Raw genomic sequence first — 27,338 nt, 5'->3', positions numbered from 1 at the left:
GCAACCACCGAGGGGCAGAAGCCCCAGGACCCGTCCCCAGCCTGGACCCCAAGCAGTTGCTCCCCGCCCCCCTGCAGCCTGGATGTTTTTCTCGGCGCTTGATCAGGTTAGAATAAGCCCTCTCTGGGGCCACTCGCAGGCGTTCAAATTGGATTGGCACGCGGACGTCGAGCAGTTGGTGGCAGGAGCCGGGGGACCGGCAGGAGCAGGTTTTCGCTGGAGGGGACGTGAGCTTTATTTCCCTCTTGGTTGCTGACAAGGAAGCAGCTGTCCTTCCCTGATTATTTTTACCTCCAGTCACAGCCGCTGCTGCCGGGCCCGCGCAGCCCGCCCGCCGGGCCGGTGAGGACCCGCGCCCCGCCCGCGCCGCCGCGAGCCGCGAGCGCCACCTGCCGCCGCCGCCGCGCACGACCCCGCCAGGCAGGGACCACGCCGGCCCGAGCGTTCGAGACAGAAAAGAGGAAGAAAAAAAAAATCATGACTAATTCCCCTCTTGGAACACGAAAGCTGCTCTCATCCTTTGTCTTAGGCCAGACTGTTAGTTTGATGAGACTAAACCTGAATATCACCTTGCTGGGAACAAAGCACCTCCAACTCCGCCACTGCCTCTGCCCCTGACCGGCCCACGAGGTGGTGTCACCAGCTTCCTTCTGAAGCCGAGGAAAGTGAGGCTCCGGCGGGGAAGTGGCTGCCTGAAATCGCACAAGACAGTGGGAGAAATGGCATTGGAACCCTAGCTTGTCTACAAACTCCGAATCGTGTGCACTGCCCACTGTATTTCTAAGTCTTTGTCCTGTATGGCTTAGGCATGCTCTCGGCTTCAGGTAACAACAGTGCTTTAAGTGAACGGGGGTTTATTTTCCTCACATATCAAAAAGACCAGCTTGGGGGAGCAGCTCAGTGATGTCACGGACCCAGAGTCTCAATTTTGCTGTTCCACCATTCTTGAAAGGCTGTTTTTTGACATATCTGCTGCCTCAGGGTCACAGCAAGGCTCCTGCAGCTCCAGGCATTTTATCAGCATTCAAGGAAGAAGGAAGATGGGGGAGGGGTGGTGAAAACTTCGACAATCCCTTTTATCAGGAAAGCAAAATATTAATAGTTCCCTAAATGCCCCCAGGAAACTTTGGCTTATAACTCAGTGGTAACATGACTACCCACACCTGCAAGGGACGCTGAAAAGTGAGCATTTCACGGACAAAGGAGAAGGGCAGTGAGAACAGATGCTGGGTCAGTCACCAACGGTATCTGCCACAGTTCATGTAAAGTTGTACTTAGTTGCAGTTATCCCACACATCATTTATGCTTCCTTCTTTTTTCTCTCACTGTTATGCTATTTGCAGTTTCCTTATCACTGTTGTTTTTTAAATTTTCATCTTTAATGGCTTGGTATTTCTTCAAGTGGATGAGTCATAATGTATTTGTTGGACATTTACATAGCTTCCTTTTTTTTCAATATTATACATAATATCATGATGAACAGCTTCATGAGCAAAGCATTTTCTGTAGAGTACAATTCTTGGGTTAAAGATTTTAACATTTTTTGTTGCTCCTAACATATTACTCCACTATATTTCCAAGAAGGTTGTACTATTTCACACTGTGTAACTGTGCCTGAGTGTATTGATTTCACTACAACTGCACCATCACAGAGTTTTACGATTTTAAAACGGTTTTTGCCAAATTAGTATCATAAAATGATACCTTAAAATTGCTGTTGTTTTTATTCTTTTGGTTAAAACTGAGAAAGAACGTTTTTCCTCATGTATTTTTCACTTTGTGTGAGTGAAGTATTTGTTCACTTCTTTATTTGGTGAAGTATTTGTCTTCTGGACTACGAGACTCATTTTTGTAGACGTGGCCACACTGACACTGGTATCAACTCTGGGCATATTACAACTCAACCCTCTCATTTGATCCTATGAGCTCCTGGAAAGAGGGCAGGGTAGGGAATCGGATCCCGAGTCACAGGTAAGGGTACTCTACAAGTTCATGTAGCTACGAGAAAGGGCAGGGCAGGGCTCTGACTCCAAGCTCAGCGCTTTTTCTTCCACAGTATTGCTGTTTTTTTAAATAACAGCTTTACTTAGATATAATTCATGTACTAAACAACTCACCCATTGAGAGTATACAACTGAATGGTTTTCAGTGCATTTGCAGAGTCATGTAGCCATCACCACAATTGATTTTAGAACATTTTCACACCCCAAAAAGAAATCCTGAACTCACCAGCAGTCACTCAGTCACATCAGGTAGAGACGAAAATATTTTTCAGCTTTGAGAAGAGATGGGTTGGACAGTCTGTGTGAGGCAGGCCAGGGAGGCTCAGGCTGTCCCAGACTCGCCATGCGGCCAAGGGTCCTTTCCCTTCCCTTCTCTGGTTTTTGGTTTCCTCCTAATTCATATAGATATTTATTGAGCACCTGCTGTGTGCCAGGCTCTAGGCTGGGCATGTCACAGATAAACTGAAACCAAGAGAAAACACATGGACGGATTCAGGCTCCTGCACTGGCTGGTGGCAGAGAGGGGCCTGGGATGGGGGATGGCAGGGAGGGGTTCTGACTCCAAGCTCAAGGCCACTGCACAAGCTGCTCCCAGCTTTTAGTTTCTGGAGCTGCCCCAGTGACAGGTAGGGACAGGTGGGGTGGGTGGGAGACTCTTCTCTTTTCTCACTGGCTGAGGAGGGTCCTGCCACAGGTTGGCACTAAATAGACGTTTCATCCTCTGGGGGCCACAGCAGTGGTGCGGGTGTCAGGCCTTGGGGACCCATTAAGGGGAGTCCTCCTCCCACTGCCTGCTCCCTAGAAGCACACACTCACACGCAAACCTTAGAATCCCAGGCGTCTGTCTGGGTGCGACTAGGTCCGTTGGATGGTTCCTTCAGTCCTTCAACAAGTGCAAAGCGCTCACTCTGTCAAGCTTGGCCTGGGTGCTGGGGGCTGGGGAACAGGCAGGCAATTTCCTGGCATTTGCAGCAATCAGGCGGTTTCTGAGCCACTTTAAGGTGGGGGGACAGGAAAGGCATCCCAGAGACCTGAAGGATAGATAGAAATGAACCAGAAAAGACTCAGAGGCAGGGTGCCCCGCCATTCCTCAGCAGAGGGGACAGCACGTGCAAAGGGCTAGAGGCGAGGGCAGGAAGATGCTGACTCTGGCTGGAGGGAGAGGGAGAGGCACAGTGAAGGGGAACAGGGGGCGGGGTGCACTGTGTCAGCCACGACAAGGGTGGACTTTCTTTTGGAGGCACTCGGGAGCCACAGAAGGATTTTGAGCAGAGGAGGGACAGGCTTGGATGGAAATTTTAGAGCGATCACTCTGACTGCTGTGTGGGAGAGGGGCTGGAGCAGGCAAGAGGGGAGGCAGTGCTGGCTCTGGCCCACCCTGTTACAGGCTATGTAACGGTGTCGGGGAGGGGAAGGGATGCCACTTTTTCTACAGAGCAGGAGCCAGTCCCCTCAGAGAAAAATGACACTGACCCCAATACAAATCTCTTCTCACGGCCACCTGAGAGGAAGAGGTGATTTTCCACATTCTATGGAAGAAAAAATGGGGTACAGTGACTTGCCCGAGTCACATAAAAGTTGGTTGATGGCCCAGCCTCAATTCCATGGGGACCGTGGAGAGCCCAGAGTGAAAGAGCTCCTGGCTCCTCCTTCCAAAATGCCTGGCCCTGGGCAAGGGGAGGTTTGGCTGAGGGGCTAAGGCAGGGCCAGAGCTCAGGGGTGTGGAACAAAATGTCCTCAGGTCCCCCCCAGGCTCCCCTGGGCCCCGGCTGCCCTCTCCGCTCCCCATCCCATCTCCCCAGACAATGTTCCCACAGGCTATCAGTCACCACAGCCTCCAGGCCCTGTCCACGGAGACAAGGGGCTGTCAGAGCTGCTCCCGTAAAGCCGACGGATGGCCCTCGGCTGCCAGCTGGACGCCGCCCAGGCTCTGGGGACAAGAGATTAGGCCAAGCCACGGCCCAAACACACCCCGACTGCTCGGGGGCCTCAAATCAGGGTCCACAGATTCCCCCACCTCCCCATGGTCCTTGGCCATCTCCAGGAGCGCCTCCTGGGAAATGTGGTCCCACGGAAGGGGGACGCCGGCTGGGCCCCACCCCCCGGGCAGGGATTTGCCAAAGATGGGAAGGTCATTACCTGGGCTACAGGGAGGGATTTGGGATGGGCCAGGACGGGCAGGGCAGGAGGGCTGGAAAGCGCACAAAGAAGACTGGCAGAACCCGACCCACCCAGGGAGAGAAAGAACAGGCCAGGAGGCAGGGCCCCTGCCCAGCCGCATGAGCTTAGGCCAGTCCTGCCTCCCCTCTGGGCTCAGTATGCTCGTATGTAAAATGGGCTCCCAAGAACCCAGACCTTGAATGATAAGGTGCAAGCGTGGAAAGGCCCAGCCATGCCAGGTAGGGTGAGGGCTCCACCTTGGGCTTCTCCTTCCTGCCCTTCTCACTGGCTCTGGGAACTGGGTCTGGGCAGGGGGTGGGTGGGTCACAAGCAAGGGAGAACCAAGTTGTCCTGAATCCATTCTGCTGGCCCGGAAACCTGGGAAATGCTCAGAGCTCTGCCCTAGGTAGCGACCTCTTATGTCCCAATGTTTATTGTAAAAATTCTCAGCCCCAGAGAAAAGCTGAAATAACAGCATCTGAACACCAACATATCGTCCACTTTGATTCCCCTCCTTCTTTTAAAAATAAACCATAAGATGGTAAATTTTATGCTATGTGTATTTTACCACAATAAAAAAACTGGAAAAAATCAACTATAGCATTGCCAGTAGTTATTTGAAAAAATAAGTTTCAACAAGAAGGTGAAATGGACTGTGTGCCAGGCATCGTGTACAAGCTAGGGGGGCTTGGTACATACTAAGTCAAAGTCATTTAAATTTCACAGCAACCCTATGAGTTATGCATTATTTATCATCCACATGTTACAGATGGGGAAACTGAGGCTTAGAGAAATTCAGTAATGCGCCTCAGGTCAGAATCAACATGAACTTGGATAGATCTGTCTGATCCCAAAGCCTTGGCCCTGGGGTCACTCAGTCTAACCTCCCTCCCACCAGGAACCCGTGCTGTTGAGGCCAGGAAGGTGTACCCCCAGTTCCTGCGCATGCTTCCATGGGGGACCTTCGCCTCTGCATTCCCCAACCCCTCAGCCTCCCTCTGCACCCCTGGCCCCAGCTCTGCCCTCTCTCCCCTCCCTACATTACCTTTGGAATGGCCAGATGAAGACCCAGAGATCACATTCAAGACCAGGCTAAGCCATGGGCCAAGTGCCTAACTTGGGGCCGAGAGCTCTCAGTCGTCATCTGGAAAATGGGTATGACAGGCCTTCCTCGCAGCAGGGCAGCAGGTCGACGGTCAAGGGGAGGAGGTGGGCGGCCAGTTCAGTGGTAGGCCAGGTACTGAGAGCCCCTCCCCCACCATCCTGGCCTCTAATGGGACAGGGAGACCCAGGGATCCTTCAGCCTCCACAAGTTTCCTTTGGATCCAAGTTTCACAACATAGCCCCTTCTAACGGGGTGACTTTACCCTTGTGTTGGGGGGAGGTGGTGACAACGGATGGGTCCAGGAACTGAAGGTCCCCTGCCACTCACCGGGAGGCGGGTCTCAGGCTCGGAAGGGTGGGGCTGCGGGGCGGGGTCTCCTAGCACCGCCCCCCGACTGGTACGGCTGGGCTGAGAGTCAGAGCCTGGGCTGAGAGTCAGAGCCGGGAGCCAGCAGCTGCTTCCCTGTCCCCACAGACACCTCCCAGACGGCGAACCAGAGGCAGGCGCCAGGCCAGGCAAAGCGGGTGAGGACCTGGGGCTGGGAACAGGGGAGGGACCAGCAGGGGAGGTGAGGCCCCTGTCCCAGGCCCATCGGCCCCTCTCGACGAGGGATGCACAGTGGCGGACAAACTTCCCGTCTCTCTCTCCGGTGTCAACGTGCTTGGTGAGCAAGAAAGGTGGGTGCCAAGGGGCTTGAGGGGGCAAATGCAGGCAAACGTGTACAAGGGAGGGAGCGGGTCAGCATTTACTCAGCCCAAACTATGCACCAGCACATGCCAGGCGCTGCCTCAGCCCTGGACCAGCCTCCTGCAATTCCCCACCAACCTGGGCTGGGAGAGGGGGGAGCAGATGCAGGTGCTGTGTAAAAGAGGGGAAAAGTGACAATAAATTGGTGCTTTTCGGAGTCTAAAAAGTGTGAACCTCCAAGTCCTCCCGTTCTGGGGCCTGTCTGATTTTCATGCTGTGTCTAGAAGAGGAGAAAGTGAATTATCACTGGTGATGGCTCCAGACTCCCAGGTGGCAGGAGGCCAGCTGGTGGGATACAGCGTTTTCCCAACACATTTGCGCATGGCCAGAGCTGGAGCAGAGCCCCCTAGGTTGTCAGGAGTGACCCCCAAATCACCCATAAGTAGCGTATCCCCAGCTTAGCGCAGCGCCTGGCTGTGGCAGACTCACCATCAGCGTTGGGTGGATGAAGCGGCCTCAAGCTAATTTTGAAGGAGGTGCCACTGAGAGGCTGGGAGGCCAGTCCAGGCAGGAGGGACAGCATGGCCAAAGGTCTGGAGAAGGGACACAGCCTGGGGAGTAGGGGAAAAGGTGGCTGCATGGAGGAACGGGGGAACAGGTGAGGCCCGGGGCTCAGCAGAAGACTGACGAAGCTGAGTCTTGAATGCCAAATGGAGAACTCAAAAGAGCAAAGGCAGCCAAATGGCCCTAAGTGCCCCCTTCCCCCTGCAGGGACCCCAAGCTCTGCCTTCCCCATCTCCCCAGCTCACCAGGGCTACAGCGTTTCCCAGCTTCAGTCCAGCAGGAGCTCCTGGAGACCATCCCTTTGTGCAAGTAAATGTCATCCCTAGTGGGTGGGCCACCCCATCCTGGGCTCCTGGCCCAATGGTTGGGTCCCAGCCCAGTGGGGTATGGGAACCAAACAAAGGGCCAGGTGACCCTGAGGGAGTCAGAGGGGCACGGCAACATGCTGAGCTGCTTTCCTTTCCTTTCTTTTTCTTCCTCAGTCCACATTGGCTTGCAGTCTGTGTCACCTGCCCGTGCTGGATCCAGATGGCCCCCTGGTGCTACTGCGTCCTCTCTCTCCTGGTACCTTTGCTCTGGGAGGGCAGTGGGGCTCAAAGCTTTGAGGGTTCCAAGTGGCCACCCCACATCATGAGGTCACTGCAAGGGTTACACAAGACAACCCCTGGTACAAACACGAGTAAAAGCACGCATCAGGAGCTGCACCTCTTACACTCACTCACCAGCTTGTGTATTCCTCACAAGGGGGAAGCAGGCTCAGGGCAGTGAAGTCACTTGATCAAAATCACACTCTGGGTGGACGAATGTGATCACAGATCTGACTGCAGAGCCTGCTGCTTCCACTGCCCCCCCATGGGGCAAACAGTAGGCACTCAAAAACTGCACATGTCAGAGGACCTGTGCCAGCCCCCACTTGTCTTCTCTCTCAGATCAGGAGTGTCTCTGGGACCCCCTCCAACTTGCCAGGTGAATCAAGGAACCCTTGGGCCACAGGTGGGTGTGCACGGTCCCCCGCAGGGAGACTCCCCCTCCCCCAGCTCAGCCCGCCTGTGGTCCAAGCGGTGCCCGGGCCTAGAATGCAAAGGGAGGGAGGAATGACATTTACTTCAGCCCCCACCACACCAGGCCAGGAGCCGAAACCTTCACTGGTGTCCATCTCATTCCTGCCACTGTATAGATGAGGAAACAGGCTCTGCAAGGGGACAGGACTCATCAGGTCATCATGGTCAGGATTCAGCTGACCGACTCCAAGCCCAGTGTCCCTGGCCCTGTCCACCCCGGTAAGGGTCAGATGTCCACAAAATCCCTCCCACACCATCTCTCCTTTTGCCCTCCAGCCCCAATGGCCTCTGGCGAGGTGGTGGAGACTGCAGGAGGGGTGTGCAAGTTCTCCGGACAGTGGCTGAGCTGGTGGCAGGCCCAAGAGTCCTGTGAGCAGCGGTTTGGCCACCTAGCACTGCAGCCTCCCGATGGCGCTCTTGCTCCACGGCTACGCGACCCGATCTGGGTGGGCCAAAGAGACGCTCCTCTGCGGAGACTTCCACAGAGGCGTGAGTGTGGGCCCCGGGGCCTGGGGGGAGGGGTGGGGACAGAGACTCCTGCGATCTTCAGAGATGGGAACCCACAGTGACAATACTTACGGAATGAGCCTGGAGTAACACCCCATTGCATCTCCAGGGTCCCTTGTCGTGGACTAGAAGTAGGGGGTTGACTCCTGGGGGAACTTCAGCCTGCATTTATCCTTCCCGAGGTGGGGACGCTCCCCAGAGCCCGGGAAGGGCCCCGCAGCCGCGCCAAAGGGCAGTCAGAGGCAGGACCGTGTGCGCGGCTGGGGAAACTGAGGACCTGGCCCGCGTGTCCCCGCAGGCGCGCGCACCACAGCCGCGCTGGTGTTCGGCGAGAGGACGGCGGACAAGGCGGCGCGGCTGCGGACGCCCCTGCCCGCGCTAGGGGCGCTGACGGCCTGCGCGCACGTGCAGTGGGACGCCGCCTCGCCCGACGCGGCTGCACTCTTCTCCCTCGCGGTGCCCGCGCAGGCCAACGCGCTGCAGCTGCGCGCCTTCGCCGAGCCCAGCGGCGCCGTGCGCGCCGCGCTCGTGGTGCGCGGCCACCACGCGCCCTTCCTCGCCACCTTCCGCGCCGACGGCCGCTGGCACCACGTGTGCGCCACGTGGGAGCAGCGCGGCGGGCGCTGGGCGCTGTTCGCCGACGGGCAGCGGCGCGCCGGGGCGCGAGGGCTGGGCGCGGGCCACTCGGTGCCTCCCGGCGGCATCCTGGTGCTGGGCCAGGATCAGGACTCTCTGGGCGGCGGCTTCTCGGCGCGTGACGCCTTCAGCGGCAACCTCACCGACTTCCACCTGTGGGCCCGGGCGCTGAGCCCCGCGCAGGTGCTGCGGGCACGAGCCTGCGCGCCGCCCCCCGGCGGCCTCCTCTTCCGCTGGGACCCGGGCGCTCTGGACGTCACGCCCCCGCTGCTGCCCGCCGTGCGTGTGCGCCTGCTCTGTCCGGGTACGGCCCGCCCCCGGCCCCGGGGCCTCGCTTCTGACCAGGGGCCCCGCCCACCACTTGCCAGCTTGGCCACGCCCCACTCTGGCCACGCCCTCACCAGGCTGCGGTGCTTGAGCGCGAGGGCGTCCGCCCAGTGCGTGCAGCCTGATGTGGGCTCCCTCCCAGGCCGCCGTGTCCCGCCCTGTGCCGCCTGCAACACTCATCTTTTTGTCGCCCCCTAACCCCGGGGCGGTGCATCCTGGTTCCCCGTCCGGGATGCAGGGTGTGTCACAGGACCGCTGGGGAGCCAGGAGGCAGCCCTGACACCTCTCCTGCCCTGGCCAGTGCCCTCGGAGGAGTGCCCCACGTGGAACCCAGGACCTGGCACCAAGGGCTCTGAGCTCTGCCTGCAGCCTCGGCCTTTCCTCTGCTGCTACCGGCCAGGTGTGCGCCGGCTGTGCTCCTGCGCTGTGCTCCTGCGCTGTGCTGAACCCGTGTAGAATTGGGGGGGCGGGGCCGGGGAGGTGAGCCGTTGGCAAAGTCTGAGAATTCAGAATCTACTTGGAGCTTCAGGCCCTCCACGGAGTCTAGACCACAGGGCGGTGGGGCGACACAGACCTGGGGTGAATCCCAACTTGTGACCTTGGGCAAGTGATTTTGCCATCGTGTGCCTAGTTTTCCCTTCTAGAACACCGTGTGTAAGGCCTCAGACGCACAGGCGTCAGGGTGCTCTCCCTCCCCTGGGCAGCACATGGTGGGTGGGGGTCGCTGAGCAGGTTGGCACCTCTGGGCAGGGGTGTTGCCCAGGGCCCAGCCTGGCATCCACTCCTCTGCAGAGACCTACCGGCTGCTACAGGATGCCCGGTCATGGCCCGGCCAAGATGTCATCAGCCGAGTCAATGCCTTGGCCAGCACTATTGTGGTGAGCCCCTCCCAGGGGGCTGGAGAGTCTGGGGGCACTATGGGTCATCTCGCTGCACCTCGGTTTCCTCACCTATAAAGGGGACACCCACCTGATGTGTCTGCAGGAATTAAGGTTGCTCATGCTCCCAATTTTGGAGCCTGTGAGTGCTGGGGGCTTGTGACAAGTTTGAACATTACCCTCAAGAAGACCCCAGCAGAGCCCAAGTGTGGCCCCTGGGGAGTCCCTCGTTACAGCCAGACCAGCAGTCAGCAGCTCTTCTGCCCACAGCTCCTCCCAGATCCCCTCTCCGAAGCCCATGGGGTCCTGACCCTGGCCGAGGCCTCCAGATTCCTGGACATCCTGGAAAGAGTCCTGGCTGAGGAGGCGGCTCCGCTGGGCCCGGCCGCGCTGCTGGCTGTTGTGCACTTCCTGAAGAGGGTGACAGCCCTCGGGGCTGGGGAGCCAGAGCCCTTGACAGGGCCCTGGGAGCAGCTGGGCCAGAGAGTCATGTCTGTGGCCAGCCTGGTCCTGGAGGAGCAGGTGGCTGACGCGTGGCTGTCCATCAGGGAGGTAAGGCCAGCCCGGCTGGGTGGGGCAGGGGCCTGGGCTCTGGTTCCAGCCTTGTCACCAACTCGTTGTGTAGCTGTTGAGTCAGCACCCAGCTTTGGGCTCCATCTCGCCATCCATTGGGAGAAGCTCCTCTTTTGTCTATTTCATAAGTTAAACTTCCACATGCAATTGCACTTGGACAGTAGCTTCTGCAGTTAAAAATGATTAAAGGCCACCAATCAGTAAGGGCCTCTCACCTTAAGCCTTAGCCCAAAGTGTCTGCCTGAACAGCCCAGATACTCTGGAGAGCATTGAGAGGTGCTATCCAGATGGAGGAGCTGTTGGAAAACTCATCCTGGCAGAAGTGGCTGTAGGCCTGAGAGTGATCAGCCCAGAGATGGGAGGGAACAAGAAGTCATGGACATTGCCTGCAAATCTGGGGGGTTGAAGGAGCAGTAATGGTCTCCCTGTGGCCTCAGAGGACACAATTGGGACCAGGGCATAGGGGTAGGGAGGAGATGGCACAACACAGGGGGCTGGTTCTATAGAATGGTTCACCTGGACAGGTAGTGAGTTCCCCATCCTGGGAAGTGTGCAAACCCACAATTGATTAGGGATCTGAGGCACTGTGGCAGACTGGGAAAAACTTGACTCTGAACTTCAGTTTTCCACCCTGGAGAATGGATTATCACAGCTGCCTTGCTAAGGGAATGGAGAGGAGTTAATGGATGAACTGGGTGATTTGCCCAGCAGAGTAGGTGTCCTGTGAATGCGTGTTCTCCCCTGCTTCCCCTGCTCTCACTCCCTGTGGCTTTCCTTTTGGAATCTCAACGTTGAGCACCTATTAGAGTGTGGCACCAAGTCACAGTGAAGAAGAGCGAGGCATGGGCCTGCCTGCAGACTGTGCCCTGGTTGGCAAACAGGCCCGCAGACACAGAGCGCTGGAAGCCTTTGGTTTGGCTGGAAGATGGGGTGGCTTGGGCCACAGGGCTGAAGAGGTCAGAAGAGGCTGACAGGGCCACCTCTCAGATCACTGAGAGTGTACGCCCCGTGGTCAGAGCAGGCGGCGGTGGGGTGTGGCATGTGAGAGGGAGCTGACGTGCAGCTTCCTCCCAGGTGGTTGGCGGACCTATGGCCCTAGTGGCCATCGTGCAGCGCCTGGCACCCCTGCTGAGCACCATGCTGACCTCAGAGCGGCCCCAAATACACATCCAGTGCCGACATGCCGGTGAGCCTGACACCCCTGCCCCTGCCCTCACATCTGGGCTCAGACACCTCTCCTAAGCCCTGGCCACTGGGAGCACTGGTGCAGACACTTCATCCTGTTTCCTCTCTTTGCCCATGCTGTGCCCCCCATCCAGAATGCCCTCTCTCAACCTCCTAACAAACTCCTATACATCCTTCAGAACCCTGCTGGAGCATCACACCCTCTAGAGAGCCTTCCCCACTTTTAGCTCTCTCTTGACAGTTTCTGCCTCCTAGATTGCCCCAACGTTTTGAACATACCTGTTACTGCATTTGTGCTAATCACATGATGGGACTGTCTCCCTCCGCCTGACACTCCCTGAGCACCAGGGCTGTTTCTGGGTGGTCTCTGCATCCCAGGGCAGCCCAAGTACATACTCAGTGAGTGTTTATAGATTGGCTGGGGGTGCACCTGTGGCAAAACTTCTGGCACAAACCTATGTCCTTCAGGTGCCCACTGGTTGCTTGTGGCTCCTTGCTACTCAGGTCCTGCCTCCCAGGGCCCCTCCTTCTCAGTGACCCTCTCCCCCTGGACTTGGAGAAGCCAGATTTGGCCCGGGCAAGGTGCCGAACCTCTCTGAGCAGGAACGGGGGCCTCCCTGCAGCAGGGAGAGGGGAGCAGGCCCTGCCACTCCTGAGGCTCGGCTGCCCACACCTGCTCACCCCCAGGCCTGGAGGTACAGAGCCTACGCTTGCGGGAGGCCAGCACGGGGGGCTGCGTATTCACGATGCCCGGAGGGCGTCCAGAGGGACCTGGCCACATCCACATCCCTGCTAGTGAAGTGACGCGGCTGCTCAGGAAAGGTGGGTGAGGGTGACAGGGTGGCCGGAGCCCTGTTGAGGTCTGGGCCAAACCTCAGCTCTGACCATCACTAGCTGTGCTACTTTGACTGAGTCACCTCATCTTTCGGTGCCTCAGTTTCCTCATCTGTAAGATGGACACATTACTACTTGCCTCGTGCAGTATGAGGTTAAAAGTACCCACCACATAGTGGTGTCCGTTTAGTCTCCTCTGCTGCACCCCCACATTTCCCTCAGAAGCGGGTGGTGGAGGGAAAATTGCACCCTGATGCCCTGCAGGGGCGCGGGCTCAGGGCAGGGGCAGAGGGATTTGGAACTGTGAGGTTAAGCGCGTGGGCTATGGCTGGTTGCAATTCTGACTCTGACTCTTACTAGCTATGTGAACTTTGGGAAGCCATTTAACCTCTCTGAGCCTCAGTATCCCTATCTGTACAGTGGGGAGAGCATTACTCTTGGGGCCAACTGGTGGTGCTTGCTCAGTCACTGGGTAGCATCTTGGGTCCCCCTCCCTCCCACTCAGCCAGGCCTCTCTGGAGTCTCCGTGGTCCACGGCTGGTTCACCTCGAGCATCTTCCAGCACACCCTGTGGGGGCCTGGCCTAGAGCCCCGGGCCTCTGACAGCTTGGAGGAGGCAGGCAGGGTGCAGAGGTGAGTGGGCCCCACCCACGGGGCTGCTGAGGGCCTGTGTCCCCTTCCCAGGGAAGGCCATTGTGGTGGGCACCTCGGTCCTTAGCCCAGGATCCACCCACTCCCTCTCCCCTGCCCAACACACCCCCGGGCCTGCCAAAGGTGTGGCTGCTGGGACGTGCTCAGCTCCTGTCTGGGGCCCTGGCTTTAGTGGTGGGGCTCAGCGGGGACAGGGCTTACCCAAGTCACCAGCAGGCCCCTGAGGCAAGCCTGGAACCAGGTGCCTGAATTCCCAGCATAGGACTTCCCCTGATATTGCTTTGGACACGGGGGCCTGGAAGAGATGCTCCAGCCGTGCACGACTGTTTCTCCCCACAGGCTCCTAAGCACCCAGGTGGGGTCAGCCATCATCTCCTCTGAGGTGTGGGATGTCACTGGGGAGGTCAACACAGCCGTGACCTTTCACCTGCAGCACCAGGCCCAGGTACTGGGTGGCGCTTCTGGGAGACAGTCACCCCGGTATATTTGTCCTGGTTCCTTCTCCCCCAGTATTTGTTCGCTGGACAACCAAAGTCTAATAATGTACAAAACGAAATTTACCCACAAGCTACCCCCGTTGTCCTCAAGGCACTGGGACGGGAAGCGATTTATTGTGCGCTTACCTTATGCCAGCTGCCTCAGAACAGCAGCATCCATTTCAGCTCCAGCCGCTCACTGCGGACAGAGCTTGGCAGGGGGCACACGACTGGCCCTGGCTTGTAAGCGGCCGAGCTGGGATTTCATTCTAGGTCCGTGTAACTCTGAAAACTGGGGTTCCCACGGAGCCCGTTGCTGCAGCGGGTGCACAGAGACGTTCAGGCCTTCATGGCGACGTGCTTCCTAAGAATAAAAATAAATAAATGTCCATCAGTAGGGGACTAATTTAAAAGCCTTGTAGCCTGGCGTGGTGGCTCATGCCTGTAATCCCAGCACTTAGGGAGGCTGAGGCAGGAGGATCACTTGAAGCTAGGAGTTCGAGACCAGCCTGAGCAACATAGTAAGACCCCTGTCTCTATAAAAATAAAAAATGAACCACGTGTAGTGGCACATGCCTGCAGTCCTAGCTACTCTGGAGGCTGAGGCAGGAGGGTTGCTTGAGTCCAGGAGTTTGAGGCTGCAGTGAGCTATGATGACACCACTGCACTCCAGCCTGGGCAACAGAGTGAGATCCCGTCTCAAAAAAAAAAAAAAAAAAAAGTGCTTGGCAAACACAAAGTGAGGGACCACTGCCATTACTGGCCCCTGTCCTGAGCCAGGCTGCCTTCCCTGCCTGCACGGGGGCTGGTGCCACTGGCCACCTGATGTCTCCTCACTGCTTAATGACATCTTATACAATCTACAATCTATAGTGTTGTTGTTTAATTACAAAAGAGCTAGCATGTTCACCATAACACACTCAAACCCAGACCTAGCCGTTGCTAAGGTAGCTGTGTGTTTGTCCCCAGACCTTGTGTGTGCGTGTGTTTTCACAAGGTCACGGGCTTTAATGTATTTACATAATGGGCTTACATCGTGCATAACGCTGTGAACTTACTCATTACCGAACAGCGTGTCACAGAGAGCTCCGCACGTCAGCAGGCAGAGGCCTGCTTGTCCACCTCACCAGAGGCAGGGCATCCGACGGGGACAGGAGCCACGCCTGTCACCCATTCCCCGATGGGCGGCACTTTAGCTTGTTCCGAGTCTTTCAGTCTCATCCATCATGAGAGACTGGAAGTCTGCTGCCCTCGCTTCCCTTCCACCCTGTCACTCCTGAGGCACGGTGGCCAAGCCCCGGTCCCTCAAACACAGAGCGTCCTCGGCGACCCCTCCACCCTCCTGCCTGAGCACGCTCACCCCTGCCCCCACCCCATGCCCCACCGCAAGCACCCACTCTGTCCGTTCCCTGCCCCAGGCTTTCCCGCAGAAGCTGGTGGAGCCTGTCTGTGCTTTCTGGAACTTCAGTATCAGGTAAGTTTCCCTTTCCACGTTTTTTAAATATAGCAATCTTTTAAGACATCCACTCTGCTGGGGATGAGGCAGGACTCAGGCGTGGTTTTGGCCTCCAGTCACCATCTGCCTTGCAGGGGTGAGTCCAGGGCAAGCTAGGACAGGGGACGGTGTAACCCTGGGGGTAGTGAGCTCCCTGTCATAGGAGGTATGTGGAGGAGGAGGCACTCTATGAGGCTCATCTGCCAAATGGGTTAGACTTGATTACATCCGAGGCAGGGCCCCGGGGCATCTGAAGGGGCGGTGGAGGTCCAGGGATGGCCCATCCCCCTCCCCGGATCTTTAGCTGAGGGAGTGAACACAGCCACAGCTGCCTAGTAATTAATGACATGGACAAAAGGCAATCACCGGTACCAGCCCTGCCCTGCGTCCTGAGCACGTTACACACATTTTACAGATGGGAAACCGGCCCAGGAGGCGCAGTGACTGGCCAAGGTCACACTGCTGGTTAGAGGCAGGGCGGCGATGCGCCCAGGCTCTGGGGAGAGGCTTCGCCCTGCTTGCCGCTGGCCCCACCCCCGTATCCGCCACATCTCAGAGCCCTCTGTTCCCTCCCCACCCCCAAGCCCAGACACAGGCGGGGCCTGGGCCACCACCGGCTGCTCCGTGGCCACCCTGTACCAGGACTCAGCCGCCTGCTTCTGCAACCACAGCACCAACTTCGCCGTCCTGTTGCAGGTGTATGACGTGCAGGTGAGGATGGGGACAGGCAGGCCTGGTGTTCAGGGGAGTGTTCTCAGCTGGACAGGAAGGGAAGAGCCAAGATTTAAAGCCACGAGTGGCCAAGAGAGGCCCTGGAGGGATGCCAGCATTGACAGACTGGGGGACAGACTCCAGGAGGAGACCAGGGGAGGGGGGTTCACTGGAACTGGAAAGGGACTCTGAGTGGTCACTTGCCAAGAGGTCAAGTTGGGCGGGGCCTGAGCCTCAGGAATGCTGGGGTCACTTAGTGCTGTGCGCACACTAGAAAAATGTGATCCAATGCATTTTTCCTATAAAATCAGAGCACGAATAGTTTTCCATGTCATAAAGAATCCATCCACAGCCCTGTTTCTAAGGACACATCTGTGGTTCCCCCATGGGTGGCTGGCTGTCACACGGGATCCCCTGACAGGGGCATGCCGGTCACTTCCAGATGAGTGCTCTTAGCAGTAGTTGGCTTGGTGGAAGCTGGGCTGAGGGGGCCAGTTTAGGGAGACCTGGCAGGAGGGAAAGACAGGCAAATGCCGACTTACCAAGTGCCTACTGTGTGCAGGCCTGGGCCTGCCGCTGGTACTGTCACCGGTACTGTCACCGTCTCTGCTTTACTACAGGGGCAAATGAGACTCATGGGATCTCCGAGTGGCTGAGGTCTGGCCCGGGTCAGGTCAGGGTGGTGTGGGTGGTGTGGGGTTACTCTCTGTCCTTCCCCACAGAGGAGCTCCGAGGAGGAGTCGCTGCTGAGGACTCTCTCGTTTGTGGGCTGTGGCGTGTCCTTCTGTGCCCTGGCCACCACCTTCTTGCTCTTCCTGGCGGCCGGGTGAGGAGCGCTGGGCCCCGCCCGCCCCTTGCTGGCCTGCACGTGCCCCTCGGGTCGGGTCGGTTGTCCGTCCCCAATCCCCGCAGCCCCTGGCCCCCCTGCGGAGCCGCCCTCCTGCGAGGCCCTGGGTGGGGCAGGGCCTGGTGGGCTGCGGGAGCTGGCAGTGGTATCTTGGTTAACCGAGTCCTCTGCCTGTCCAGGGTCCCCAAGTCGGAGAGAACGACAGTCCACAAGAACCTCACCTTCTCCCTGGCCTCTGCTGAGGGCTTCCTCATGGCCAGCGAGTGGGCAAAGGCCAACAAGGTGGGCAGCCAGGGGGTGGGCTTGTGAGTCAGGGGAGCCCCGGCAATGCCTGTGGACTTTTCTGGATCGCCCCCACCCCCCCCATCTTCATTTGGCTCCATTTCCCTGGGAAGGAGCAAGGCCCAGAGAGGAAAGACCCAATGGTAGATCTGGGCCCAGGGCACCACCCAGAGACCTCACCTGCTAACAGATACTTGTTCGCGCTGGCAGTGCCAGGCATGGGCATGCGGCCCATGGCTGACCTCGGTGGGGGTCCCTCCCTACAGGTGGCATGTGTGGCTGTCACAGCTGCAATGCACCTCCTCTTTTTGGTTGCGTTCTCCTGGATGCTGGTGGAGGGACTACTGCTGTGGAACAAGGTGGTGGCCGTGAGCATGCGCCCCGGCCCAAGGATGAGGCTCTACTATGCTGCAGGCTGGGGTGAGGCCCCTGCTCCCCACCCGTGCGCTGTTTGCCTCAACTGTGCCTTGCACGGCCGTTGCTGCCATCCAACGCTGCCCCACGCCCAGCACTATCCAGTGCTCATCTCCCCTCTCCAGGCACACCAGCACCCAGGTGCACCTAGCACCAGCACCTAGCACCACCCAGTACCCAGTACCCAACACCACCCAGTCCCCACCTCTAACACGAGCTCAATCTCCCCAGTTCTGTCAACCTCTAACTTTACCCAACCCCAGCTCCTCGTAACCCTGCTCCACATCAGCAACCTCGCCCCCCGCCTCCAGTGCTGTCTCCCCAAGTCTGTGACCAGCTACCCCCACCAGCTGCCACCCTCCCTCTCCGTAGATGCCCAGCCCTGGCCTTCAGTCCAGTCTCAGCTCTCCCCACCCCCACACTACTCATGGCTCCAATGCCACCCCCACAGTGACAGGCCCACCCACCCCTGCTCCCTGAACTTCCCCACTGCAGTATAACTGCTGCTAAGGGGCAGCTGTGGCTGCAGCTCGGGGGGCAGGGGCCGGGGCCTGGAGAGGAGAGAGTGGGCGGCACGGCCCTGAGGCCCCCTCTCCCTTCCCCAGGCGTGCCTGTGGGCATCGTGGCCATCACCCTGGCCGCGTTCCCCCACGACTACGTGGCCCCTGGACACTGCTGGCTCAATGTGCACACGGACGCCATCTGGGCCTTCGTGGGGCCTGTGCTCTTCGTGCTGACTGTGAGCTGGGGGGGCCCGGAGGGTGGGGCCGTGCGGGGACAGGGAATGCCTCTCGCCCGCTGACACCAGGTCTCCAGGCCAACACCTGCATCCTGGTCCGCGTGGTGACGGTCACCGTGTCCAGCGCCCGCCGCCGTGCCCGCATGCTGAGCCCGCAGCCCTGCCTGCAGCGGCAGGTCAGGATGCAGCTATGGTGAGGCCCGCGCGGGGAGGCTGTGTCGGGGGTGTGGCCACGTGGCTGTGCTTGAGGCTGTACTGAGCACTTGTGTGCACGTGTGTCCCTGCTTATGTGTCACACACGCTCTCGCATGTCAATGTGTGTAAGCATGTGCCCGTGTGTGTCATGTGTGGGATGGTCACTGATCCTGTGTGAGGCGGTGTGGACACCAGCCACGGTCCTGGGGGCACACTGTCTGCAGAAGGCACTGATAGTCTGGTAGGGACAAGGTCATCACCCTCAGAAGTTCAGGTTCAGGGTGAGGACTCAGATGCTTCCCTGGACCCCCATCGCTCTCCAGGGCCTCGCCCTGCTAGAGAGGGGCCTGTGCTGGCCTTCCTCCCCCAGCCCTGCTCCGCTCTGGCCCTCCTCTTCCCCGCTTGTCCTCCACCAAGGGCAGGGCAGCCCAAGCCAGTGGGTCCCTGAAAAGCCAGGGAACCCCAGTGGTCCTTAGGGGAGGGGGACGGGGAGCCCTTCTGACCCCAGGCCCCCTGGCCCCACTGCCCAGGCCTCAGCCCTCCCTCTGGGCAGCTGCCAGCCCATTCCTTCCAGCCAGGTTTGAGACTGGGACCTCCTCTTCCCAGTGCCACCACCCCTACTTCATGCCACCTCTGGGTCTTAGAGAAGGGCACAAAAAAGTCCAGTAGAAGGTTCTGGATACACCTAAGTCGTGCCTGGCTGTGGCCCCCGGTCTGCAGCTCCAGCTTCCCAGGCCTGCTCCCTGGAGCCCTGTGAGGAGCTCCCCGGGCCGCACTGGCCCCCTGAGCCCCGCCCGCCCTCCCACAGGGCCACCGTGAAGCCCGTGCTGGTTCTGCTGCCTGTCCTGGGCCTGACCTGGCTGGTCGGCCTCCTGGTGCACCGCGGCCCAGCCTGGGCCTGTGCCGCCGTGGGCCTCAACGCCTTCCAGGTACCTGCAGGCCCCGGGCCGCTGGGGCCGGGCCTCTGACTCACACTGCAGCTCAGAGGGGTGGCTGGTTTGTCGGGGCCTAAGCAGGGGTGAGCTCTCCATCGTGAGAGACGTTCAGCAGGAGCTGGGGACGTTCTACCGAAAGGAGAGGCTTTGAGTGTGAGGCTGGGAGTGGCAACAGGCAACCTCGAAGCCACAAACAGTTCAGGGGTGAGGACTGTGTGGCCCACGGGGCAGTTCAGGAAGCCAAGGCTCAGAAAAGGGACCGTTAGGGTTCACTGTGCCCTGACATTCAGGGAACAGCTGAAACTCCAGCCCCCAGGCTGTGCCAGAGACACTTCAGTCCCCCCCAGGAGGTGGGGGGGCAAGGGACCAGCCCCTCTCCTTGCCGGGCCTGTGGCCGGCCGTGGGGTCAGCGCCAGCTGCTCATCAGCGAGGACAGCAATTTGGTGAGGAGCCCGGGCTGAGCCCCCGTGTGGAGCAGTGACGGTGGGACTGCAGGAGAGCCCCTGAGCCCCGCGTGTCCTGGAACCACGGAGATGAGGCCGACTGGGTCTCTATCCCCAAGGGATTCACAGACATGGATGGATGGTGACAGCAGAGGGGCTGAGTGCTGAAAGAGGGGGAGGCCCAAGGGGGGTCCTTCCTGCCACCTGCGCTGCCCCCCGGCCTCTCGCGCCACCCGCAGCCACTACCCCCAGCCCTCCCCAGCCTGGGCCCCTCAGGGCCGGGAGAGTGGGTGGGCCAGGGCCCGGGCTGGGCAGAGCTCAGGACAGCAGGTGCATACCCCATCTAGGGCCCCTCCTAGGGCCCCTCCGTCTTTCCTCAGAGAAGGGGCTGAGGTGGCAGCGGCTGACCACATGCCTGGCGCTGTCTCTGAGCCCCGGGCCAGGCTCCTACGTAGAACTCCCAAAGAGGTGTACATGTGGGGAAACTGAGACCTCGGCAAGTCACTGCCCCAGGCTGCCTACAGGAAGGAGCAGCGCTGGGGTCCGGCGCCAGAGCCTGTGTCCTCAGCCTGGGCTCGCCAGCCGTGGCCGCAGCCGGGTCCTGGCTTTCTCCGGGGAGGGGTGTCCTTCCCTCCACGTGCCACCTACCGCTCGCCCACGGTGTGCCCGGCGCTGCTCTAGGCACTGGGGGCAGCAGCATCCGGGCAGCACAAACGCCCTGTTCTTGTGGAACCGCCCTTCGAAAGGGGGAGGCAGCCACGGCCGAGATGAGGAAATGGATGATAAGTGAGGGACAAGGCAGGCAGGGGGAGGGGTGTTGCTGTGGGGTCCTGGGGCGTCCTGGCCTGTGTGCTCATCTCCCCCTGGCCGTGGGACTCAGCCACCTTTGCCAGGCCAGTGTGGAGACAGAAAAAGCAAGGGGGCCTGCCAGGGAGGGTGACAGTCCTGCCCAGAGAGGGGCCCTGGGGTCCCAACGCCACGCTCGGAGACCTGCTGGCCCGTGCGGTGGGGGCCGGGGTGCTGCACACCCTCCCCCGACACGCCCCGGCTCAGCCCTCTCGGCTGTGACCTAGTGAGGGATGTCCCCCCACCCTGTAACACAGAGAGGGCAGCAGCATTGCGTCACCACAGTGACCCTCCAGCTCCTTGCCAGGTGCCCCTCCACACTGCAGGGTAGGTCCCTGCTGCTCCCCACCCCTGCTTGTGGCCCTCAGGTGGGCAGAGGCACAGCCATGGGGACAATGCCACCATCACCGCCCGCTGCGCCTCCCGCCATTCCCCTCTCAGTCTTTCCTCTCGAGTCTCGCCCTTTGTCTCTGTCTCTGAATTTTCTCTGAGAGATTCTTTCTGTCTCTCAGGCGCTCTCTCTGTCACTGTCCCCTCTCCCCCTCCAGCCACAGGTGTTATTCCTGGCATGGATCCCGCCTGGCTCTTCCTGGCCTCTCTGTCTGCCCCACCCCATCTCGCTGACACCCCATCTTTTCATCTCTGCCTCTCCATCTCAGCAGCTGTGGCCCCTCTCGTCCTCCCATCAACCGCCACCACCCTGCCTGGGGAGGGCTCCCGGTGACAGCAGGGAGAGGCGGCCTCATGGGTGGGTGGCTCCACGGTGGGGGGCCTGGGCCTGCCTCCGATGGTCCTGTGTCCCTCTCGGGCTCAGGGCCCTGTTCTCTGGGTCCCTCTCCCCAGGCCTGGCCTTTTCCTTCTCCTCTTGTTTCTGCCATACCTGCCGTCTCTGTGTCACCTCCCAGCTCCAGCCCGGCCCCGTCTGGCCCTCTGCCTATCTGGGTGCATAGGAGCAAAGAGTCCACCTGTGGAGTCCTCAGCCTGAGGGACAAACATCAAAAGCACATGAGCACAGTGTGGTACCTCTGAGGCTGAGAGACCAAGGGACCGTCAAGGCAGTGTGGGGACAGAGGAGCCACTCGTGGGGGGACAGAATGGGCACTTCCTGGAGGGGGGGATTCTCACTAAGACTTGACGGCTGCCCGGGCAGAGGGAATGTGTCCAGCCAGGGCAGCTGGTTGGATCAAAGCGGGGACATGAGGGGGAGGCTGGTGAGAAGTGGGGCAGGAGGGCATGTGGGGGCCAGACCGTGCAGGGCCCCAGAGCTGCTGTGCAGGTCACACTTTGTCCCAGGGGCACTTAGGAGCCATGGAGTGTGTTGGGCAGGTGCTGGTGTTGTTGGGTTGGAGTTTGGAAAGACGCCTTGGTGCTGAGGACTGGGTAAAATGCGATGGGCTGGGGAGGCTGCAGAAAGAGGACATGCCGAGTGTCAGTCTGTCTCAGGGGCTGGATGGTGGTGGCATCATCTCAGTTGGTGCCTGGGCACCAGGGTCAGGCTCCGAGGCTCCAGCCTTCAGGCCTGGGAGGCTGGAAGGCCTCAGGGAATCCCACGACCCCAACCTGTGTCGCCCAGTCCGAGCCTCAGGGCAGGGGCTGCCGCCTGTTGTGCTGCCCAGGAGGAATCTGAGGAAGTCCTGGTCCGCTGGGCCACCCGAGGCTCACAGTGGAGCTTGGGAGTCATTCCCCTGTCCCCTACCCTGGGCTGCAGGGTCCCTCTCCATCAAATGGGGAGAACGAACCCCACACCAGGGAGCTGCTGTGAGGGTCTGGTGAGACCCCAAATGTGAGCTGCTTTGTGAGTGGCAAGGCCTTGTCCCCACACCTTGGGGAGGGGAGCCAGCTCTGCCCCAGCCACTGTGCTAGGTCCTTCCCACCCAGCCCCTCCCGTCCCCTTAGAAGGCAACTCCTGGCCTCATCCCCACTTTCCAGATGAAAAGACAGAAGTTCAGGGAGCCAAAGGCCACTCAGCTAGAGGCACAGTGAGAATCCACTCACGGGTCTGCTGTCCCCGGACCTGACTTGGCCTTGGAGCTTTAGGAAGGTGTCCCCCCTCCCATCCCCAAGCCCCACAGGATGGTGAGGCTGTGAGGGTGGGGCCGGCCCAGGGGGTGGCACGAGGACTAGAGGTCAGAGCGGCTGCAGGGATGGGGCTGTTCCCTCTCCTGTTGATGCCCCAGCGGCCCCTCCCCAGGTGGGGCAGGAGGGCAGGGCGGGCTTTGTGTTCCTCAGCGCTCACGTGGGCTGTGGCATGGTGACCACTGGGGGGGGTGCCATGACCCCAAGCAGGGCAGAAGGCCAAGCTGTGGCGGGGGCGGGGGCGTCCCAGGCTGTGGCACCTGCCCACCCAAGGGGTCTATCTCCAGGGGCCATACATCTTCCTGGTCTACGCAGCCTACAATGGGGAGGTAAGTCTGGGCATGCCGGCTGCGGGAGGGGGTGGCCTGGGGTGGAGTGGGGTCGTCAGCCCCCCAGGCCTGACCCCCAGCCGTCCCCCAGGTGCGGAGCGCCCTGCAGAGGATGACTGAGAAGAAGGCGGCCGAGGTGCTCTTGGGGCGGTGGGGCGGGAGGCCCAGACACCACAGGTCGGGGTGCGAGCACCAAAGCCCTGTCCTTTCAGACCCGCTGCAGCCCCACCTGCCGGGGGGCCAGCCCTCGGCACCCATGTCCCTGGGAGGTGGCACAGGGCAGCCCTGTAGCCTCGGCTGTCCCTGGAAGACACGTGGCTCTCAGAGGTATGGCCTCATTGCCCTCCAGTCTGAAGGCTGCCCAGTGCTTCAGTTTCCGCAGTGCTCGGGCAAAGCTAGGAGGACAAGGGCCGGTCCTATTAGCCCCTCTGAAAGACAAGGAAACTGAGGCCCAGGAAACTGCAACCTTGGGGCTTGGGGAGTAGCTTAGAAAAGGCTTGTTACCTCCCACTGCCAGGAAACAGGGTCCCCTGGTGCCCAGCCCACAGGAGGGTCTCCGCGCAGAGAGGGTTGGGGGACTCCCAGAGACAGGCGAGTGGATGGGGTTTGGGGCCCTGAGGCAGAACACGGGTTGAATAACTTCAAGGCCAGGCCAGGGGTTCCAGTTGTAGCTCCAGCTTACCCCCTGCGTGCCTTGAGCAAGTCACCTTCCCTCTCTAGGCCTCAGTTTCCTCATCTCCCTTCTGCGGGGTAAACCTGTGAGCGGACTGTCATGGCGTTTGATCATGAGGGCCCCGCTCCCAGGATGGAGAAGCAGAGAGGGCTTCCTGCCTCAGTCTCCCAAAGGTTCACCAACTCAGTGTTTTGCCCCCGCAGGGACCCGCGGCCCCAGAATCCCCACGGCCTTCTCCTCCATCGCAGAACCCGAGAGACCGGTGAGGCTGGCCAGGGTGGGCCTCACAGGGCGCTGCCAGGGAGCCAGCCAGAGTGGCCCTCAGGGTTGGGGCTGCCGCAGGGACTAGGGGAAGGCCGGAGTGGGGGCTTCCCTGGGATCCGTTCCTTGGTTGCTGGGCTGCAGGGCCCTGCATGCTGGCAGAAACTGAATGCCAAGGCCATCGTGGAGGGAGGGAGGAGGGAGTCATGGCCAAGGTAGCCAAGGGCCCCCAGGGCAAGGGGGGGCAGCAGGAGTGGGGCCCACCCCCTGACGGCCCCTCTGTCCTCAGGCTGTGGAGCTGACGGCGTTCAAAGCTTCAGGTATAGCTCCCATCTCGGGGGCCTCCCCTATCCCCTTCGGGCCTGGACAGCCCCTCAGCCCCGCTGCACCAGGATGGAAGCGATTTGCAAAGCGCCCACACCCAGCCTCCCTCCCCCAACTCTGCTCTTTGCTGGTGCCCAAAATCCTCCATCAACACACTGTGGGCCTTGGAAGGGGGCCAGGTAGGGAACAGTTAGGGGGTTCGTTGGCAGAACCCCTGAGCTGGTGCTGCCCAGGGTAGGGGGGCAGTGAACGAGGAGCCTGCCTTCCTCTGTCCACCACTCTGGGCCCAAGCCCAGCCTCCCTCTGAGGGCCTCTGTCCTGATGCCGTGTGATCCAAAAGACCTTCCAGACCCGGTGAGGGGCAAGTGCCTTCCTCCAAGCCTCAGTTTCCCCAGCTGGACAGCAGATGGGGGTGCGATAGTAGGGGGACCTGTGGGCAGCTGGGCAAGCCGGGGGACACTCCGGGCCCTGCTCAGGGAGAGGACTGAGGTCTCTAAGGGGAGCCATGGGGACCCTACACGCTGCCAGCCTCCCTGAGCCTGAGTCCCCACAATCTTAAACCCACTCCCCAGCCTCAAATCACCGGCGTCCAGCGCCAGGCAAGAGGCCTGTGTACCAGCTGGTAGCGGGGCAGGCTCGGGCTAAAGCCCCGGCACCTGCTGATTCTAACCCGGTGACCTGGGGAACGCCCCGCTGTTCTCTCCCATCGGCTGGATGAGGCTGGGGCACGGACCGGAGCAGCCACTAGCCAGGGTCAGCGGCAGAGCAGGGCTCAGGCCCTGCCCCGCGGATGGCGAGCCGAGGCACAGCGCAGTCCCGTGGGTGTCGGCGCGGGCACGTCTGCGCCCCGGTCTGTGTGGCCCCTGGCTCCCAGCTGGCCCTCGCTCCGGCCGGCGTCTCAGTCCCTCGGAGGCGCCGCTTCCCGGGCCGGGCGCCCCCTGCAGGCCGTGGGGCGTGGGCGCTGCCCGGGCGCTGAGCCGCCCCGCCCGCCCCCGGCCCCGCCCCGCCCCCAGCCCGCGGCGTCGCGGCTGCGGGAACGAGCGCCTGCAGCGGCGCCTCTGCGCTCAAGTGACAGCGCCTTTGTCTCCGCTGAATGGGTGCGTTGCTAGGGCCGCCCATAGCAACGGAGCAGCTTCCACCTCAGCCCCACCCTCTGGACCCCCAACACTAGCCCGGCCCCCCCCAGACACTCACCCCGCTTCTAGCTCCCGCTCCCCAATCAGGTGGCCTGAGCAAGAAGTTCGGGGAGTGGGGGCTGCCAGCTGTGTCCCTCAGGGTGCCTGGCACTGTCCCTCTTAAAAGCCCACGGAGACCTCCCAGATAGGCAGGTGTTCTTAGGAGGGAAAACTGAGGCTCAGAGAGGGGACCGCCAAGGGTCTTCCCCCAGCCCTCAGTCCCCAGCCCCCTCCCCATCGTGGGGGGTCTTCACCATCGTTCTCTGTCACCCAAACCCAAAGGGCACACTTTCCTCCCAGGTTTCTAGACAGAGTGCAGGGGGTACGTTCCTCCCAGCCCCGTCCAGCTCAGCTCAGCCTGGGGACTTCTGCCCGAGACCCCAGACCCGTGAGAGGTGCAGCGGCAGCCCCTGAGTGAGGGTGCAGCAGTGCCTGGACCACCCCTGCCCTCACCGGCCTCAGCCCCACCTCCTCCTAAAGGAGTGTGGGCCCCAGCCCTGGTGCTCCCGCGGGCCCTACGGCTGTGTCCCCTGCGCTTTATGTCTGTCTGTGATTGTTCCTTCCACCTGCCCAGAAGTTCTGATGTGCTCTGTGGCATCTGCGGCAATAAACGGTACTGTTGAGGCTCTACCTGTCCCTGGGGTGGGGGGTCATCCTGGTCTGGGGAGCAGGAGGGGAGGCCAGGCCCTCTGGGAGGTGGGAGTGAGAAAAGCTGCCACGTTGGCTTTGTTGTGCAGAGGAGGACGCTGAGGCTCAGAGACAGTGACTCGGCCCTGGGGTCTCCCTGGCCATGTGGCACAGCAGTCAGGGAGGTGGCAGAGAGTGGGAGCCACCCAGGAAGACTGCTTGGAGGCACCAGGGCAGCCACAGCCTCAGTGAGGAGGTCTGCTGAGTCTTGTCACCTCTGAGTCAGGCTGAGGGACCAGGCCCTGCCAACAGCCACTGTGTGGCCCTGGGCAAGGTTATTCTGTGGGTCTTGGTTTCTTCTTTGGCAGAACAGGCTTTAGGGTGAGGGGAGCCGCAGGGATGGTGTTAAGGCTTGGCAGCAGGCCTGGGACCAGGCTGGGCCCCAAGGCAGGGGGCAGGCAAAAGAAGGGCCCCAGGGAGCTGGGTTTGGGATGCAGAGGCTGCTAACACCTTCCTGCTGACATCGGCCTGGCTGAGACCCTGCAGGAGCCAGACGAGTGGCTTAGCTGAGCACCAGTCACAACAGCCGCCGGGGAGGAGGGGGGCAGGGCTGAGTGTGGAGCAGCAGAGACCCGAGAGGCCCCCACAGCGCCCAGTGGCCTTTGTGGCTTCCATTCTGAACCCCACCTGGGTTGAGTCTGGGACAAAATCTATCCCAGGGTGTTTGACATGCCCACGAAAGCACAGGTCTGGGTGCCTCACTCTAGGGATGGGGGCTGTTTACCTTTGGAAGCCCAGTCTGTCGTCTGTAGCATGGGGGACATCGGGCCCCCCAGGCAGGCGATGTGAGGCGTCAGCGCGGGCCTGTGTGTTATTGCTGCACATGGTGGCTGCATACAGCAGGCACTCAGCACACGTCAGCTGTGGCCAGAGACAGATGTGCGAGGCTGTGGGAGCCAGACCCTGCGGCTCAGAGGAGGTGATGTTCTAGGCCTTGAAGGCGCCGGGCTGGGGAGGGGTCTGGAAAGAAGACAGGGTGTCTCTACGGCGGATGGCAGGGCCCCTGCCCTGCACCGGGAAGGCGGTGGGTCACCCTCCCCTGAGCAGGGTGGGCCCCTGCCTGTGGTGTGGGGGGATGGTTGGGGCTGGAGCCTGAAAGGGTAGCAAGGAAGTGGGCAGGACACTTGGTGGTCCCCTACCGCCTGCATTTTAGTATCCTCTGACTCTCCTCCCACCTTCAGCAGGCTCCTGTCTCCCCCCAAAGCAATCGTAGGGCTGTGGGGGAGGAGCCAGAGATGGGGCCAAGGGGTCCTTTCCAG

General features: G+C 60.5%; 1 protein-coding gene and 2 long non-coding RNA genes across 5 annotated transcripts; 1 reads left to right on the top strand and 2 right to left on the bottom strand.

Moving 5' to 3' along the window:
• Nucleotides 1-853: 853 nt before the first annotated feature.
• LOC123646023 lies at nt 854-3,777 on the bottom strand. Of its 2 annotated transcripts, none has more exons than XR_006737764.1 (4): nt 3,477-3,777; nt 2,820-3,034; nt 2,230-2,465; nt 854-997 (listed from the first exon to the last, which is right to left on the bottom strand). It is a non-coding gene; the product is annotated as an uncharacterized LOC123646023 (long non-coding RNA). The 2 variants fall into 2 exon arrangements; XR_006737765.1 differs by having other exon boundaries at nt 2,828-3,034.
• Nucleotides 3,778-5,714: 1,937 nt separating this feature from the next.
• On the bottom strand, nt 5,715-6,825 carry LOC123646276. 2 transcript variants are annotated; one of them, XR_006737846.1, is made up of 3 exons: nt 6,765-6,825; nt 6,445-6,566; nt 5,715-6,235 (listed from the first exon to the last, which is right to left on the bottom strand). It is a non-coding gene; the product is annotated as an uncharacterized LOC123646276 (long non-coding RNA). The 2 variants fall into 2 exon arrangements; XR_006737847.1 differs by having other exon boundaries at nt 5,747-5,806.
• Nucleotides 6,826-7,047: 222 nt separating this feature from the next.
• On the top strand, nt 7,048-26,015 carry ADGRD2 (adhesion G protein-coupled receptor D2). Its single transcript, XM_045562098.1, is given in 26 exon segments — nt 7,048-7,083; nt 7,449-7,512; nt 7,857-8,069; nt 8,386-9,027; nt 9,352-9,450; nt 9,843-9,928; nt 10,199-10,480; nt 11,576-11,687; nt 12,374-12,508; nt 13,030-13,153; nt 13,511-13,616; nt 15,699-15,717; nt 15,720-15,853; nt 16,576-16,679; nt 16,880-16,982; nt 17,249-17,402; nt 18,002-18,135; nt 18,213-18,328; nt 19,139-19,259; nt 22,918-22,959; nt 23,051-23,228; nt 23,836-23,894; nt 24,183-24,396; nt 25,092-25,314; nt 25,441-25,493; nt 25,873-26,015. Coding segments are annotated over 26 exon segments (3,696 nt in total).
• The last annotated feature ends 1,323 nt before the right edge of the window (nt 26,016-27,338 follow it).

The sequence above is a fragment of the Lemur catta genome, chromosome 10 (genome assembly GCF_020740605.2).
Source record: "Lemur catta isolate mLemCat1 chromosome 10, mLemCat1.pri, whole genome shotgun sequence".
NCBI lineage: Eukaryota > Metazoa > Chordata > Mammalia > Primates > Lemuridae > Lemur > Lemur catta.
This window is presented reverse-complemented; position numbering and strand designations above follow the sequence as displayed.